General features: G+C 39.6%; 1 protein-coding gene across 1 annotated transcript in view; it reads left to right on the top strand.

The window, feature by feature from the left end:
- The first annotated feature begins 2706 nt into the window (after positions 1–2706).
- INPP5J (inositol polyphosphate-5-phosphatase J) overlaps positions 2707–18861 on the top strand; it is an 85894-nt gene continuing 69739 nt past the window's right edge. Inside the window, exons 1-5 of the mRNA XM_053700558.1 lie at positions 2707–2737; positions 3016–3173; positions 5645–6207; positions 8479–8586; positions 8677–8785. Of these exons, the coding sequence (XP_053556533.1) occupies positions 3093–3173; positions 5645–6207; positions 8479–8586; positions 8677–8785 (861 nt within the window). The 5' untranslated portion in view covers positions 2707–2737; positions 3016–3092. The remainder of the gene's footprint in view (positions 2738–3015; positions 3174–5644; positions 6208–8478; positions 8587–8676; positions 8786–18861) is intronic.

Raw genomic sequence — 18861 nt, 5'->3', positions numbered from 1 at the left:
TGTGAGCTGTTCCGTTAACACTGTGTGGTTATGGTGCAAGTTCTCCTTTTAAAGGCTGTGCACGTGCCCCTGTCCCTTTATGACAGAGTGTCCCTTTAAGGCGCTGTGCTTTGCGTGTGGATGCATACTATCGCTCTCTTTAAAACTGTGTGCGTGTAACCACTAAAGGTGGTGTGTGCTTGTACCTTAAAAACTGTGTGCGCAGGTGCCGAGCTGCTCTTTAATGTTGCTCTGCTTGGACATTATGGTGATCTGTCCATTTAAAGGCTCTGTGCGCAGGTGTCGAGCTGCCCTTTAAGGTTGCGCTGCCTGCAAATTACGGTGATCTGTCCCTTTAAGGCTCTGTGCGCAGGTGTTGAGCTGCCCTTTAAGGTTGCGCTGCGTGCACATTATGGGGATCTGTCCCTTTAAGGCTCTGTGCGCAGGTGTTGAGCTGCCATTTAAGGGTGCGCTGCGTGCACATTATGGTGATCTGTTCCTTTACGGCTCTATGCGCAGGTGTCGAGCTGCCCTTTAAGGTTGCGTTGCGTGTACATTACGGTGATCTGTCCCTTTAAGGTTCTGTACGCAGGTGTCGAGCTGCCCTTTAAGGTTGCGCTGTGTGCACATTACTGTGATCTGTCCCTTTAAGACTGTGTGCGCAGGTGTTAAGCTGCCCTTCAAGGTTGTGCTGCATGCACATTACGGTGATCTGTCCCTTTAAGGCTCTGTGCGCAGGTGTTGAGCTGCCCTTTAAGGTTGCGCTGCGTGTACATTACGGTGATCTGTCCCTTTAAGGCTCTGTGCGCAGGTGTCGAGCTGCCCTTTAAGGTTGCGCTGCGTGAACATTACTGCGATCTGTCCCTTTAAGACTGTGAACGTGTGGTGCTAGTTGAACCTTGAAAACTAGCACCACACGCTCACAGTCTTAAAGGGACAGATCGCAGTAATGTTCTGTGGTTTTTTGTCTGTCCCTTTAAGACTGTGTGCGCAGGTGTCGAGCTGCCCTTTAAGCTTGTGCTGTGTCCACATTAAGGTGATCTGTCCCTTTAAGGCTCTGTGCGCAGGTGTCGAGCTGCCCTTTAAGGTTGCGCTGCGTGTACATTACGGTGATCTGTCCCTTTAAGGCTCTGTGCGCAGGTGTCGAGCTGCCCTTTAAGGTTGCGCTGCGTGAACATTACTGCGATCTGTCCCTTTAAGACTGTGAGCGTGTGGTGCTAGTTGAACCTTGAAAACTAGCACCACACGCTCACAGTCTTAAAGGGACAGATCGCAGTAATGTTCTGTGTTTTTTTGTCTGTCCCTTTAAGACTGTGTGCGCAGGTGTCGAGCTGCCCTTTAAAATTGTGCTGTGTCCACATTAAGGTGATCTGTCCCTTTAAGGCTCTGTGCGCAGGTGTCGAGCTGCCCTTTAAGGTTGCGTTGCGTGCACATTACGGTGATCTGTCCCTTTAAGGCTCTGTGTGCAGGTGTCAAGCTGCTCTTTAAGGTTGAGCTGCATGCACATTATGGTGATCTGTCCCTTTAAGGCTCTGTGCGCAGGTGTGGAGCTGCCCTTTAAGGTTGTGCTGCGTGCACATTACGGTGATCTGTCCCTTTAAGACCCTGTGCGCAGGTGTCGAGCTGCCCTTTAAGGGTGTGCTGCATGCACATTACGGTGATCTGTCCCTTTAAGGCTCTGTGCGCAGGTGTCGAGCTGCCCTTTAAGGTTGTGCTGCGTGCACATTACGGTGATCTGTCCCTTTAATGCTCTGTGCGCAGGTGTCGAGCTGCCCTTTAAGGTTGTGCTGCGTGCACATTACGGTGATCTGTCCCTTTAAGACTGTGTGCGCAGGTGTTGAGCTGCCCTTTAAGGTTGTGCTGCGTGTACACTACGGTGATCTGTCCCTTTAAGGCTCTGTGCGCAGGTGTCGAGCTGCCCTTTAAGGTTATGCTGCGTGAACATTACTGCGATCTGTCCCTTTAAGACTGTGAGCGTGTGGTGCTAGTTGACCCTTGAAAACTAGCACCACACGCTCACAGTCTTAAAGGGACAGATCGCAGTAATGTTCTGTGGTTTTTTGTCTGTCCCTTTAAGACTGTGTGACCAGGTGCTATCCTGCCCTTTAAGGCTGTGTGAACATTATTTCCTCAGCTGTGTGTACAGTTGTTACCGAGAGGGCTGCTTTAAGTGTCTGTGTACAGTAAATAGTTACAAATGTATAAAAACCTGTAGGCTGAGGGTTTGATACAATGTATCCCCATGTAGGTGAGCAGAGCTGGCTGGGGAAAGTCTATGGGGAAAACAGGGACTTTATACCCCAAAATATGGCTCCCCTTTTTGTTCCTGGAGACACAAACACAGCAGTATTGTTAGTAGAACTCACCTGAACCCCCAATCCAATATTTGTAGGAAAATAATGAGATACGGCTGAGAAAATAATTTAGAACGCTAAACTCAGATTTTACCCTAATTTTATGTTTGCCTAGTATTATACATCAATAACATAAAATTGGTATATTATGGCATTTTGCATATTAAATACGTAAACCAACACAACCAGGTATTGCCAACCTGCCTGCCTCATACACAAGCGCTTCATTTGTAGCGAAAACGCAGAAGTTACATCTCTGAACTATATACTGTAAATGAATATTTCATGTTTTAAAGGACACCCAAGGACAGTTCTGCAATGTGCACTTAGTTCCCATTTTAGGGTCGGTCTCTTCCTGTACCAGGCCCCGCCTCTGTTACAGCGCTGGTGTCCGGAAAGGACAGGTATGGTCTGGAGCTGGTGCTGAAGTACTGCTATAAATTACACTGGTTACATTAGTGCCTTGTGACCGAGGGCTAACTAATGAGAGGGGGTATTAGAGCAATGTCTTATTATATTCCTATTTATATTTGCATGTAATAGTCACATATATGTAATTGTTCCTTAAATCTTTTTTTTTTTATTATTCTACAAACTTCTGGAGTACTTAATATGTGAGCACAAGAAGTGACTGCAAACTGATATGAGAACTGGCTCTGTCTCTTTAAATGTCCTCCTGCAGGTTGAATCCCTGACGTCACCTACTAAAGCACCGTATGACAGAGGAGGAGGGACAACGGCAGCATCTGCTGAGAGGCAATGGAAGAAGACAAGGACCACAGGAGATGCAGGGACATAGATGGGCACAGGAGGCAGGATGGGCAAAGCCAGTGCAGACAGGTAACCTGCAACTACCATGGGGGCAGGAAGTTAGTATCCTACCCTCTTGGCAACACAGAAATAGCTTGTGGTTATAACCTCTATTAGCATAGCTGATAATGCCAGACACAGCAATAAGAGCACACCTTGTAATGTTACAGGGGACATGATGCCACATTGCCTTGTAGGGCTTTGCACTTTGAGATTTCTTTTGAATTACAAGTGAGATGAAATATTAACAACACTCTAATGAGTAAGTTGTATAGGTTGTGAACATTCCTGTAGACAAGAGAGATAACCTTATGTTTCTAACGATTAGCAGTCTGCAGCATAGCCAGCTAACAGCCATTATATAACCAGTAGAGGGATTGATGTTATATGGTTTCTAGTAGCATGCAGTAATCTCTTTAGCACCACTTGTTTTAACTGTGTTATAAAATAGTCACTCTGTTTTTTAAAATCAGCATTTTTTATGTGACATGATTACTGTTAATGATTTAACAACAAAGGGAAAAGGCTCTGGTATGATTTCCAATCTGGCTGCTAGAGACAGCTTCAACACAGGCTAGAATAATAAACCCCTCTCTACCTCTGCTGATTGAAGAGTGCGATTAACCATTGCACATACAGACACAGGTACACACTGTCTGATACTTGTATGTAACATACTGTACATATGTGCTTACAGCTGTAAATGTGCACATTCTTAAAAGTCTTATATCGATCCAAATGAGCTGTTTATTAACATTAAAGGGATTTTCCAGCCCAAATTGGAATCCACATGGATACATTAAAGTTTTGAATAGAAGCATTTTAGTGATATACACTTATAAGCAAAAATGCGTCTAATAAAAGCTATAGCTTTTTCAAAAGTGTATTTAAGTATGCATCATCTGTGCACCATCACTTTCAGAGAGCCTAAGGTGCTTGTTCCATCTGGTAATTACTCAATTTGTTAATTGCTGACATGATAGAAGCCCCACTAGTGCCCTGAGCAACTGTAGTATTTAATATGCTGGTGTACTGAGAATATCCAGCTACGTTCACATGCATGTGCAGAGATAAATGCTAACACTTAAACAGTGATGACTTTTACTAGAACCATTTTGCCAATACATGTACAGGTATATTGCAAATATGTTTCTAATAAAAGATGTAATTCAACTATGTGCATTTACATTTTGACTATAATGTCCCTTTAAGAATGTATAGACTGCTGTATGTTTCAAGAGATATTATAGGATGCTAATCATTAATGAAAAATAAATGGTAACTTTGCACACTGCACGTTTTGACTTATATTGTCCCTTTAACTCTCTATATTTAAAAATATATTTTATGCATTAGTATAGTTTGTTGCTTCTATTTTAACCCCCTTCCACAACATATGCCTGTTTACCCATTCCCCCTCCTTGCTTTCTCTTTCTCTGTTGCTATTAATCTCAGTCTTAGCTCCCTCCCTGCTCTTTACTCTTTTCTATTGTTCATCCGTATTTTTTATTCTGTCTGCTAATCATTTTCTTTGTATTTCACCTCTCTCTCTCCTTGCCTCTCACACCAGCTCATTCTCATTCCTCTCTGTGTCTCTCCCTCCCTCTCCAATGTCACTATCTCCATGCCACTCTGATAAATGCAACGAAAGCTTAAAGTTTATTTTTAGAGCTATTATTTGGAGGCGTGAGAGGAGTTGTGTCATGTGGCTTAGATAAAGAGAATAACCTACAAAAAAACAACATATTTACCCCATACTGAATGAGAAATACAGGGGAGCAACAGCTCAGGGAAATACAAGCTGTAAAAAACCTTATTTATTTTATCTCATAGATAAGTGCTTTCTAGGTGACTTATAAATACACTTGCCTGTGTTTTGTTTATAATACAGTTTACTAGTCCAGGCATTCTATTTTATTATTAATCAGAGCCCCACTCCACAGTGCATTTTTCATTGCACGCTCCTAGATGCGAAACAGCTTATCATGCAGACTGTGTGTGCACACTTACATCCATGTGCACATAACTGGCTGCTGCAAGAGATGGGTAAGTTTTATTTACTATGTCCCTTTAAAGGGACATAAAGTGCACAAAGAAAAATGTGTTATAACATTTTATTATTGCACTATTGCTTGCAAGTAACTATGTATTTAACTTCTGAAAAGTGATTAAACACATAGTCCGCTACAGAACAACAATGCACTAGTGATACCTAGCTCTACACATTTTGTAGTGCGCCAAGAGCCAAATGTGTAGTCAGCAATCACCAACTCGCTCCTGGTAGTGCATTATTGCCCCTGGGCTTACCTAGCTATGTTTTTCAGCAAAGGATACCAAGAGAAGAGGTACATTTAATAATGGAAGTAAACTGAAGTCACTTAGAATTGCATGCTCTATCTGAAACATGAACATTTAGTTCATATGGATGTGATATACACAAGTATGTTTTTGTGTGTTTAGCTATAATTATATAAAATGCTTTATCTATTTCTTTTCATCAGGTGGATCCACATCCTATATGTTCGAACCAGTGTGTATTTGTGGCTCCTCCATCTCCTGAACCACCTTCCAGACCTGCATTTTTAACCTCCACAAGACTTAGCCCTCCTGGACAGGGGAGATCACAGCCTGAGGGTTCCAGTGGATCTAAAACCCCTCTTGCTGGAAGTCAGCTGTCTGCACGTCCTCTATCACCCATTGGCTCTTCTGCTCCTGATCGATCCCAGCCAGAAGGATCCCAAAGACTGCATCCTGTGGGGTCTCCTTTGGAATCAAATACTGAGTTTAGCAGATGCCAGCCTGAGGGATCATGTCCTGGACTACTGTCCCCAACTCAGCAATATAGACGCTTGCCTCCTCCACCCACCTCCCCTCATCGTTCCCCAGCCTCAAGCCCTAGGGGATCACCAGAACCAAGCAGATCCCAATGCACTGTACCCCGCAGACGATCCTATGGGTCACATCAAAAGCTAATTCAACAACACCAAGAGGAGACTGAACATTCAACTGCCAGGGGGGAACCAAGAGGAAGCAACAACCTGGAGGGAACTGTTGACGACTTTCGGTAAGACTTCTACTGTTTGTAGATCACAGATATCACCAAATATACCATAAAGGCTGGATTTCTACTACTGGTGACTCTTGGTTCTGTCACTGATTATATACTAATATATGTTCCCCAATATGGTTTCTGATTGGGTATACTGTGGGCAGCCTAGTGTACAGAGATTAGAAAATATTTTTAGGGAATATAGTGCAAAGTTTTATCTGTTGAACAGTCAGGTAAGTGCTCCTCTGAGAGAGAGTGCTACTAACTGTATGCCTACATTTTTTAATATAAAATCAAGCCCTGATACCCTGTTTTCTCACAGTAAGCTCAATGTCAAAATATCATAAAGAGCAATAGAATAACTTGCTGAGTTATGTAATGTCTACAACAATACTGTAATACCTTGTTGATTCATATAATCTTGTGCAGAGCATTCAGATAATGTGCAGAATAATATAATTAATGGCATAAGAATGCAAACGTACTGGAAATTTTTTTGGCAGTCATAAAAGGTAATTTCAAAGATAGCAAGCAATGCAGTACTGCAGTAGAGAAAGCCTTCATAATGAATGGAGAGATATTAGCAGCAGCGGAGAGTTAGCTTTACCATAGGTCAGTCGTAATACCACACCTAGATACCTGGACATTAAATACTGCATATTTATGGACTACGTAGTTAAACAAATAAAAAGTAGTCTCCACCATTGTATCAAAGGGGCATGATTAAGGGAGAGATCCTGAAACGTTGCTGCTGTTTCTTATTCTGTCTTTGATATATACTGCTTGAATAAAGAAGGGAGTGCTGTCACCATTGGATTTTTTTCTATTGTAACAAAGGGGACCAGGGGATTATTGTATATTATAGTATATAGCATTCAATAAAGATAGAGGGGGGGGGGGAATCATAGTCAGAGAAAGCTGTGCCAGCACACGAGGAAGTCGCGGAGTGTGCACGTTTGTCAGGTGTAAGTGTGAAGATGAATGAATGATAGAGAAACAAAACAATTATCATATTAAACTCCTTTAAACCAGTGCCATTTACTAGGTTTAACTAATGTCATGCAAAGCTGTGTAATGACATCGATGGCGACTTGACAGCCTAGAGAGCAATATAATAACATACAGTAATAAGGCCATATAATCTGCTGGGAGAAGGTAGTGACAAAAAAAAAAAAAAAAAAAACAGATGGGAACAAAAAATGTCAGCTATTAGATTCAATAGGCTGAAGTATTCTAAATGCACACTGTAAAGAGCATCTAAAATAACTTTATGTTGCATTGTGCACAAAACAGCTTTGTGAAGAGATTATTGTATAATTGAAAATAATACTTATAGTGATGGCAAACTCTTATAATGTAAAAGTAATCACCTAAAAATATGTTTGATTTAATTGCAACCTTAAAGGGACATGAAACCCAAATTTTTTATTTCATGATATAGAAAGAGTATGCAATTTTAAACAACTTTCTAATTTACTTCTATTTTCTAATTTGCTTCATTCTCTTGATATTATTTGCTGAAAAGCATATCTAGATAGGCTCATTAGCTGCTGATTGGTGACTGCACATAGATGCCTCATGTGATTGGCTCACCCATGTACATTGCTATTTCTTCAACAAAGGATATTTAAAAAATTAAGCAAATTAGATAATATAAGTAAATTGGAATGTTGTTTAAAATTGTATTCTCTACTTGAATTATGAAATAATTTTTTTTGGTTTAGTGTCCCTTTAATGAATTAGTTCTTACTTTTTATATGTCTTTTGAAAGATATGATTTAATCAGGCATTCTTTTCTTATTGTACCTCTGTCTGCCCTCACTTGACTGCTTTTTTTTTTTCTTCTGTGTGGCATCCAATCACATTGTGTGCTATATAGCACTGCAGTATGGCACGCAATGTGATTGGATGCCACACCGAAAAAAAGCAGTCTAGTGAGTGGTGGACGAAAGTACAATAAGAAAAGGATGTCTGATTAAAACATATCTTTCGAACGCCGTATAAAAAGTAAGAACTAATGAATTAAGGTTGTAATAAAATGATTACGTTTACATTATCAGAGTTTACCATCACTTTAAAATGTAATATAATGTAAAAATTCTTAATATGTTTTTTATTCTTTCACTCCATCAGCCGTAGCTCTGTATGACAGTATTTCGTTACCGGTGGTAGCATTATTCTTTATTATGATTGGTTTCTCAGGGCTCTGGTGCAGTCACAAAGGGCTATGGATGTGCATATTCGTCTATCTGTCTGTCTCTCCTAATCCCATCTCTGTCCCTACAGGATATACATCATCACATGGAATGTTGGCTGCGCTGTTCCTCCTACAGACCTCACCTCCCTCCTGTGCCTCAATGCTGGAGATGGCAAGACAGATATGTTTGTTATAGGGTAAAAAAAAGGAATAGCTTACACAACCAACTCTAGGGAGAGTGTGGATGATGTCTGATGTCCAACTTCCCCCATGTTGTGTTTCTGCAGGTTACAGGAGGTTAATTCCATGATCAATAAGCGTTTGAAGGATGCACTATTTACGGACCAGTGGAGTGATGTTTTCATGGATGTGCTGAGTCCTTTCAGTTATGTGCTGGTGAGAGAACTCTGCTTATCTGTATATTATTATTATTATTATCAGGTATTTGTAGAGCGCCAACAGATTCCGCAGCGCTGTATATGTCTGTTCCTCACTTTATATCAGTGTATCTCTCCATTTATATATCTTAATTTCATCTGACAGAATGCTTTCTTTATAGTTGTCTGCATATTATTCTTAGTTTGTTTCAGATTTTTTTTTTAACCTATTCTGACCTACGTTTCTTATATTAATATATTATTCTCAGTGCTATTCACTGTAAAATGTACTGCCATGACGTGTCCCTTAGAAAAACCTGATCAGGAATAAGCAATCTGGTTTGAACATCCCCTATGCAGTTACCATGTTGTGAGAGTTGGGTTTATGCTTACCAGTTTCGTTACTGTTAAAATCCAGTATAAGAAGATATAAGTCCTTCTAATAGTAAACCATGGTCTCCATCTTGTTTTCAGATCACATCAAACTGTAAACTGTGCTTTTACAAACAATTAATATAAATATTAAAAAAACAATACTTGTAAAATATTAAAAGTGACAATATAATTATTGAGCAATCATACCCAGTGCTCGTTATGCCCATCTTACCTACATACAAATGGCATGCAGATGGTTTAGTGCTGGTGAGGATAGAATCGGTTTTCAAAAGGTTAATCTCATACATGTAAATGAGCATTTCCTTTAAAAGCATTTTACTGTAACCTTAAATGGTGTGAAAGAGCTATTGTATATGTAAGTTTAAGGTGACCTCCCAGTTTCTTTTCTGATAACAGCTACCTAACAGATGAATAGGCCTTTTCGGGAATTTAGCTGGTGAAAAGTCGTTCTCGGCTGCAGGCTTTTAAGGCACAGATCCATTTTGCATTGTGGTCACTTGGAAAACATGACTTTCTAAGAGACCCTTAAAGAAATCAATCGTAAACATTTTTTCTTTCATACAGGTGGTGAGAGTCCATGATCCATTACTCCTTGGAATTACTCTTCCCTACCACTAGGAGGAGGAAAATATTCCCAAAACCCAAGAGCTCTATATAAACCGTTGCACCTCATAGGTACCTCAGTCTTGTCTTTGCTTACGCTGGAAGAGGTTGAAGAACGAAGATCTGCATTTGATTCCTCAATGAGAGGGGTTCTCAGACTGAGTTGAGGCCCATTTTCCCCTCAGAGTACAGTGATTGTTGGAGGGATGTATTTGGAGGATAGGTAGTGCCATAGTTTTCACCTCTGGTGATTTAGTCAAGAGCCTTTCCACAGATGTTGCAGGGACTTGTCCTTTGCCTCCTCCTGTTGGTTTGTTGATTTACTCCTATTCCAGATGCAATGTTTCAGCACTGGTTTTGGCTTCCTACTGGTTTCTTCCAGTAATGGGGTAACTATTGGTAAGTACCGTATTTTTATTATTATTATTATTATTACTTGGCCCCCCTATAAGCCTCTTAGGTCATTGTTTATATATATATATATATATATATATATATATATATATATATATATATATATATATATATATATATTTCCACTGTGTATCTGCACTCACAATTCAAAGATAGTCAGCGACCAGGGTGCTCAGTCAAAATTTCAATAAGTATCAACAAGTAGGGACTGCACTCACTGGATTCAGTTCAAATAATACCTTATTTATTCAATGGTGACGTTTTGGGGTACGCAAACCCCTTCCTCAGGTCTGAGGAAGGGGTTTGCGTACCCCGAAACGTCACCATTGAATAAATAAGGTATTATTTGAACTGAATCCAGTGAGTGCAGTCCCTACTTGTTGATACTTATATATATATATATATATATATATATATATATATATATATATATATATATATATATATATATATATATATATATGACCTTGGGACAGTTATATATGTTATTATGTAAATCTTATTTAAAAACTCTATAATATATTTTCTAATATGCGTTATTTTTACGCCTTCATTCTTTTTTTTTTTTTTTGCAATGCAGACTTATTTTTGCTTGTACAGTTTTTGACGCACACTGTTGCATGATGGCTTGTTGTCCTCTCTTTCAGAGGGGGTGTTTCCCTTTCTTCAAGAGCTCTTTTATGGGGAATATTACCATTTAGCTGTTGGCTTGTTATTTGCTCCATGTAAATTTTGTTTAGTTCTCTGCAGTCATGGAGTCTTCTAATTATGTCCCTAAATCTACCTATCTCTTTTATGGGGTATATTCTTCTATTCCTCAGGACAAAAGTCCAAGGGTAAATCTAAAGCTTTTAATCATTTTCTTCCCTTTTGTCAGTATGGGGCACATAAATACACTTCTTCCTCTCAGAAGCAAGGTACCTCTGTGTCTTCCTGAGTTAGAACAGGGAAAGGGGTTTTATTCCAACCTCTTCATTGCTCCAAAATGGAGGGAACTTTCAGACCAGTTTTGAATTTAAAGGCTCTGAACTAATTCTTTAGAGTTTCTGTTTCTACTTTCAAAATGGAGACTATTCTGATTATTTTACCCTTTGATCAGCAATGTAAGTTTATGTCCACAATAGATTTAAAGGATGCATACCCTCACAGGGAACGTCATCAGTTCCTAAGACTTGCTTTTTTAGACAAGCATTTTCAGTTTGTTGCTCTACTGTTTTCTGTGATCATAGCTTAGATTATTGCTCTATGTTCTTACCTGTACAATATCTTGTTTCATCTTTTCATGTAGCAGAATCCCACACAAGCAGACTGGCAAATTTTCCAAAAAGTTTGATGAAAACTCAGTCAAAGCTTACTTTTCTGGGAGTGCAGATAGATTCATCTAGACTTATTATGCAGGGGGCTTCTTTTGTTAATTCTATTTGGTCTGTGATCACTACAGATGGAAGTCTTTCAGGTTGGGGGGCCGTCTGGGGGTCTCAGAAATCACTAGAGGTTTGGTGTCCTCAGGAGGTGACGTTACCTATAAATGTTTTAGAGCTCCATGTAATTTTCAGAGCCCTTCAGAGTTGGCCGCAATTGAAAAAGGAGCCTTACTTCCATTTTCAGACGGACAATATCAAAGCTATGGCTTATGTCAATAATTAAGGGGGGATTCACGGTTCTTTAGCCATGAGGGAAGTACCACAAATTATTTCCTGTGCAGAAATGTTCCGACAGATAGTAGATCTTTGAGGTCTCCCAGAGATAAATCTGTTGGCCTCTTGGTTGAATTAAAAACTTCTCAGGTACTGTGTGAGATCCAGGGATCATCAAGCAGTGTTTGGGAAGGCTCTGGTAGTTCCTTGGTCATTTCAACTAACATGTCTTTCCACCACTGGTTCTTCTTTCCAAGGTGATTGCCAAGATCATACAAGAGGTGGCATCCGTAGTTCTGATTACCCCATCTTGGCCTTGCAGAGTTTGGTATGAAGACCTAGTAGAGATATCCAGTCATCCTCCTTGGCCACTTCCTCTGCGTTCAGACCTTCCGTCGTTATTAAGACCTTAATACAGGCTTGTAAGCCTGTGACTAGGAACATTTAATATAAGATTTGGAAAAACTTTATTTCTTGGTGTTTGGATAATGGTTTTTCATGGCATTCTTTTAGAATTCCTAAAATGTTGCAGTTTTTGCAAGATGGTTTGGCTAAATGTTTATCCGCCACTTCTTTGTAGGGTCAGATTTCAGCTGTTTCTGTTCTATTCCACAAGAATAAGTTTAAGCTTTGGCTAGAATTAAACATGTGGGTAAAACAATTTCTCCTCTTTGGAGTCTTAACCTGGTTTTAAAGATTTTGTAGGCTTCTCCTTTTCAGCCTATGCATAAAGTGGATATTAAAGGGACAGTCAACTCAATTTGGTTATGGTTTTAAAAGATAGATAATCCGGGGGGCGGAGCTGGCCAGTAAAGAGAACGGACATATTTTCATGGAGCTCCTCTGCTCTAACTAATAGAAGACTGGCAAATGTGCTATTCACTGACAGTATATACCTTTACACTGACCTGAAACTGAACATACACTGTGTGCAGAATTATTAGGCAAATGAGTATTTTGACCACATCATCCTCTTTATGCATGTTGTCTTACTCCAAGCTGTATAGGCTCGAAAGCCTGCTACCAATTAAGCATATTAGGTGATGTGCATCTCTGTAATGAGAAGGGGTGTGGTCTAATGACATCAACACCCTATATCAGGTGTGCATAATTATTAGGCAACTTCCTTTCCTTTGGCAAAATGGGTCAAAAGAAGGACTTGACAGGCTCAGAAAAGTCAAAAATAGTGAGATATCTTGCAGAGGGATGCAGCACTCTTAAAATTGCAAAGCTTCTGAAGCGTGATCATCGAACAATCAAGCGTTTCATTCAAAATAGTCAACAGGGTCGCAAGAAGCGTGTGGAAAAACCAAGGCGCAAAATAACTGCCCATGAACTGAGAAAAGTCAAGCGTGCAGCTGCCAAGATGCCACTTGCCACCAGTTTGGCCATATTTCAGAGCTGCAACATCACTGGAGTGCCCAAAAGCACAAGGTGTGCAATACTCAGAGACATGGCCAAGGTAAGAAAGGCTGAAAGACGACCACCACTGAACAAGACACACAAGCTGAAACGTCAAGACTGGGCCAAGAAATATCTCAAGACTGATTTTTCTAAGGTTTTATGGACTGATGAAATGAGAGTGAGTCTTGATGGGCCAGATGGATGGGCCCGTGGCTGGATTGGTAAAGGGCAGAGAGCTCCAGTCCGACTCAGACGCCAACAAGGTGGAGGTGGAGTACTGGTTTGGGCTGGTATCATCAAAGATGAGCTTGTGGGGCCTTTTCGGGTTGAGGATGGAGTCAAGCTCAACTCCCAGTCCTACTGCCAGTTTCTGGAAGACACCTTCTTCAAGCAGTGGTACAGGAAGAAGTGTGCATCCTTCAAGAAAAACATGATTTTCATGCAGGACAATGCTCCATCACACGCGTCCAAGTACTCCACAGCGTGGCTGGCAAGAAAGGGTATAAAAGAAGAAAATCTAATGACATGGCCTCCTTGTTCACCTGATCTGAACCCCATTGAGAACCTGTGGTCCATCATCAAATGTGAGATTTACAAGGAGGGAAAACAGTACACCTCTCTGAACAGTGTCTGGGAGGCTGTGGTTGCTGCTGCACGCAATGTTGATGGTGAACAGATCAAAACACTGACAGAATCCATAGATGGCAGGCTTTTGAGTGTCCTTGCAAAGAAAGGTGGCTATATTGTCACTGATTTGTTTTTTGTTTTGTTTTTTGAATGTCAGAAATGTATATTTGTGAATGTTGAGATGTTATATTGGTTTCACTGGTAAAAATAAATAATTGAAATGGGTATATATTTGTTTTTTGTTAAGTTGCCTAATAATTATGCACAGTAATAGTCACCTGCACACACAGATATCCCCCTAAAATAGCTATAACTAAAAACAAACTAAAAACTACTTCCAAAACTTTTCAGCTTTGATATTAATGAGCTTTTTGGGTTCATTGAGAACATGGTTGTTGTTCAATAATAAAATGAATCCTCAAAAATACAACTTGCCTAATAATTCTGCACTCCCTGTAGCTGCCACTGATCATTCGGCAAAATACTATATCTATCATTGATGGACTTCTGGAGCTTTTCTGGCAGAATCACAGTTTGAGGCCTAATTTTCCTAAAAGAAGCGACCTAGGTACACATTTGCTCTACATTCTTGAAGAATCCTTTCTTCAATTTCTGCTGCAATGGAACTGAACGCTACGTTATACAGGTTTGAGGATCGTGTCTCTAGGAGCCTGAAAGAATATTTTTCAGAGATGAGCCTACTACTCACACAACTCACTGATCAGTTATCCGCTGCATGTGACAGACAAGATGGCGGTGTTGATTCGAGAACCAATGCGGCTACTAAAATACTGCCCCTATATATGCTGAAGCTACCGGCCCCTTTGAGATCAGATACAGCCCCAGCAAAAGCATGCAAGAAGTTTTACAAACTGAAAAGGGAGCAATTGGAATACCTCATGAAAGTACCGGGCCCGGGAATCATAGAGTCGGATCCTCAGTCAGTCGGCAATCTGAACCTGCGCACCTACCTGGTAGATTCCATAAGTTTGCTCCCGCATAAGCGGGTGTGTGAAGCTGCTGGGGGTTTTATGCCTCCCGGATGGTCAGCTGTTTATGACTTTCTAGCCGGGTGTCACAGAAGCAGCAAGGTTTTGTCTCTTGCAGGCTGCACATTACGGCTGTTACTGAGGGCTTGGAGCCTCTGGGGCGCTGCGCATTTCAGGGTATGGTCCCGACAAGGTATTGGCTAGATCAGCGGTTTGTGACTGTAATGGAGATGAGAACAACTTGGAATTGAGCAGACACACATTCATCTTAATTTCTATGACTCATACTGATCCCCAAGCGTGGTGACATATATGCTAACAGTGCATACCTACAGTCATTAATACAGTTGTTTGCTTTTTCTTTTTCCAATACACCCTGAAGGGTTCAGATAGTGTACACACCGCAAGCCCTGGGGGGTAAATGTCAATATTTATGTCGGCAGAGTTGGGACTGGGTAATCACTAGAGCAACACTATGTAGTAACTCATCTCCTGAGGTCAGTTTTGCACAGTTTCATACAACCACATTATTGAGGACATTGGAACTTATTGATGACGGTTAACAGCCTGATGTGTGTCCTCATTGTCTTCCTCCATCAAACTCTTTATTTATTGCATGCCTAGACCCTTATTAAGCTGTGAACTCCCTATGCTGATATTGTTCCATATGCTATGATACCTGCTCTTCCCAGTTGTATATCCCTTACTATACATAAATATGTTACCTATGTTAGCTTAAGCCTCCTGAGAGCCGTACTGCAGGGGTATTGGATCCACCTGGGTGTTGGATAGTCTGATGATTTTCGTATTATCCGCTTAATTTAACAAATTGATGTATACTAATGCTTGAGCCACTATCTAAGTATAATGGGGCTAGATTTGAGACATTATTAATATCTTTTACATGTTTGGCTGGGTTACCTGCGGCCGAGGTGACCTAGCTATTATACCATATATGTCTACTGACATAGCTATATTTTGGGATATTTTAGATACATAGAGGCATATTGTCTCCTAGCCCACCCATATCTAGATAAATAATAGCATTTTAGTGTTCTCAGGTCTATATTAGCAGCATTATCGCTATATTTTACCCAGTCTGAATGGCCATACTGTTTATGTGGTGCTTTCATATAAGAGTGCTTAAATACTAAACATAATATACCTGACAAATCAATCTAAGATGTTTTGCTATTATAATCAAAGGTGTACATATAAGCCATAGTTAGTTAACTCTAAAAAGAAACATAGAACACTATGAAACCTTAGCGCATGTTTTCACCACTCATCCTTAGTTAAGATGAGGCTTGACTTTAATTCCATGAGCACTATGAGTACTGTTTCCACTAACCGCGTGTGACCAATATGTTTTATGAAGGTAGACTCACAGACCACTTAATATTCTGTTCTATATATATTAAATTTTACTTCTAAGTGTATATCATTGTGTAAACCTAATTTCCCCCCCCAATACCGTCGGCTTACTCGGTAAGCATGGGAAAATATATCCCCTAGAAACCCTTTCTTGATACTTATAAAAGGTTGCTATATAAATTGTTGGTCCTATGAATAATCTCATATGATATTATGATTGTTATATAATGTAATCTATTCTACACATATAAAAAACAAAAAGAGGTTCATCAGTTGAGAAAAAAAAAAAAAAAAAAAAAAAGATAGATAATCCATTTATTACCCATTCCCCAGTTTTGCACAAAAAACATGGTTATATTAATACACTTTTTACCTCTGTGATTACTTTGTATCTAAGCATCTTCTGGCTGCCCCCTGATCACATGACTTTATCTGTTGACTTGCATTTAAGCCAATTAGTGCTGTGTTGTTAGAATCCACGGGCTCCAGTACAATGTTATCTATATGGCTCACATGAATTAGCTTCCCCTGATGTGAAAAGCAAATACAAAAGCATGTGATCATGGAACTGTCTTTAGGGATTTAGAAACAGACACAAATTTAGAGGTTTAAAGGTTATAAAGTATGTTAATATAACTAAGTTGGTTGTGCAAAGCTGGGGAATGGGTAGTAAAGGCATTATCTGTCTTTTTAAACAATACATTTTTTTGTGTTGACTGTCCCTTTAAGTCTTTCTTAGACGTTTTAGTGCTCTTCCTTATCTTATCTTAGGCAGTTTTAAGGACTAAATTTGATTACTTGCCTAAGGTGTCTTCAGACAATATCAGTCGGGAAATTGTGATGCCTTTTGTGTCTTAATTCCAAGAATGCTTCAGAGAGATCTTTGAAGAATTTGTATGTTGTTAGTGCGTTGACGTATTGTATTGATGCTACTAAAGACTTCAGACAAACTTCTAGTTTCTTTGTTCACTTTTCTGGTTCTAGGAAAGGACAGAAAGTTTCTGCTGTTTCTTTGACTTCTTGGTTGAAACGTCTGATTCATAAGGCTTACTTGGAGCAGTGAGGTCGGTGTCTGTGGAATCGCTGGCTAGTATCATAGCCAGATAAACACACATATCAACCCAATACTTAAAAATCTGTAGAAACACACAAACAGAAACATTCAAAGGCACACACACACATAAATAGAATGTAAGGTGCAGAGAAGGCGCTCTGATAGAATGGAAAGTCGTAATAAAGGCGCTGTAAAAAGTGCTGTATACAAAATGACGAGTTCCAGGCAACAAAGTAAAAAGTAAAAAATAACTTTATTCCAAAAAGTTAAAAAGGACAAAACCAGGATGTCCTGTACAGAGCCAGCAAAAACTCTAACAACCAGGCAAGTGAGCAGATCCCCATGCAGACATGTTTCATGCACCAGGTGCACTTGTTCACTGCTTACCTGGGGATCAGCTCATCCGCCCCTTTAAGGCTGAGCTGGATCATGACATCACAGTAATAAAGTACCTGATTAGATACCTATATCCACAGCATAAGCAAACAAGTTTCTCAACAACTTCAAACATTTTCAAAGATATACATTAACAATGGATACATCCTATAGTCATTTACATATTAATGATCTCCCTGTTTTCCTAAGGGAAATATTTAAAGCTTAATAAAATCATAGGATTTCTACATAGTGTAAGCTATTCACAAATGAGACATATAGAGAGCGCATTTTATCATACAATTACTATAAAAGAAACAAGATAGATTAAGGTGAAAGCAATATATAAATGCAGCTTCTTAATGACAATTCAATTCAGGACATTTAAGTTAACATTATTAGGCAGACACTACTCTCAAAGGCCCATGCTAATGTTATATACTCAAGTAAACACATCCAGATCACGTCTGATGTTTAGCCCCTCTGGTTCACTAGTTTGTAATCTAAACATCAAAAAAATCTCCTTCTTGTTCAATAGTGTTTCCCTATTACCTCCTCTCTTCCATTTAGTGACATGATCAATCGCCTGTATTTTAAGAGAAGAAACATCTGAATTATGTTTTGTTTTGAAATGTCTTGACACAGGTGTGTCGCTATCTTCATCCTCAAATGACCTAAGATGTTGCAAAAACCTATCTTTTAGGGATCTTTTGGTCTTCCCTGTGTATTGAATTTTACAAAGATCACAAGTAAGAAGATAGACGACATGTGTTGTAGCACAATTGATAAAAAATCTAATGTCATATTCCACTTTAGTTGTACAAGATACAAATTTATCACCCTCACATATAAAACCACATGTCTTGCATATGGGACGTCGACATTTGAAGCATCCCTTCTTTTGTTTTAACCAACATTTGTTTTTTGTAGGTTTTATATCTGAGGGTGACAAATAGTTAGCCAAAGTTTTAGCTCTCTTAGGAATAAATTCACATCCAGAATCTAGAATTTCTTTGATGATTGGATCAGAGTACAAAATAGGAAGAGATTCCTTAATTATATTACATATTTCAGTGTATTCTACACTATAAGTAGTAATAAACTTGATCTTACTCATATCATCCTCGTCACCTCTGTGTCTCTTGGGCTTATATTGAAGTAACTGTTCTCTGGGAATCTGATCCACGTCTTCTTTTGCTGTTAGGAGAATACCATCTCGATA

The sequence above is a fragment of the Bombina bombina genome, chromosome 2 (genome assembly GCF_027579735.1).
Source record: "Bombina bombina isolate aBomBom1 chromosome 2, aBomBom1.pri, whole genome shotgun sequence".
Lineage (NCBI taxonomy): Eukaryota > Metazoa > Chordata > Amphibia > Anura > Bombinatoridae > Bombina > Bombina bombina.
Note: the sequence above shows the minus strand (reverse complement) of the source record. Positions and strands in the feature narration are given on the sequence as shown.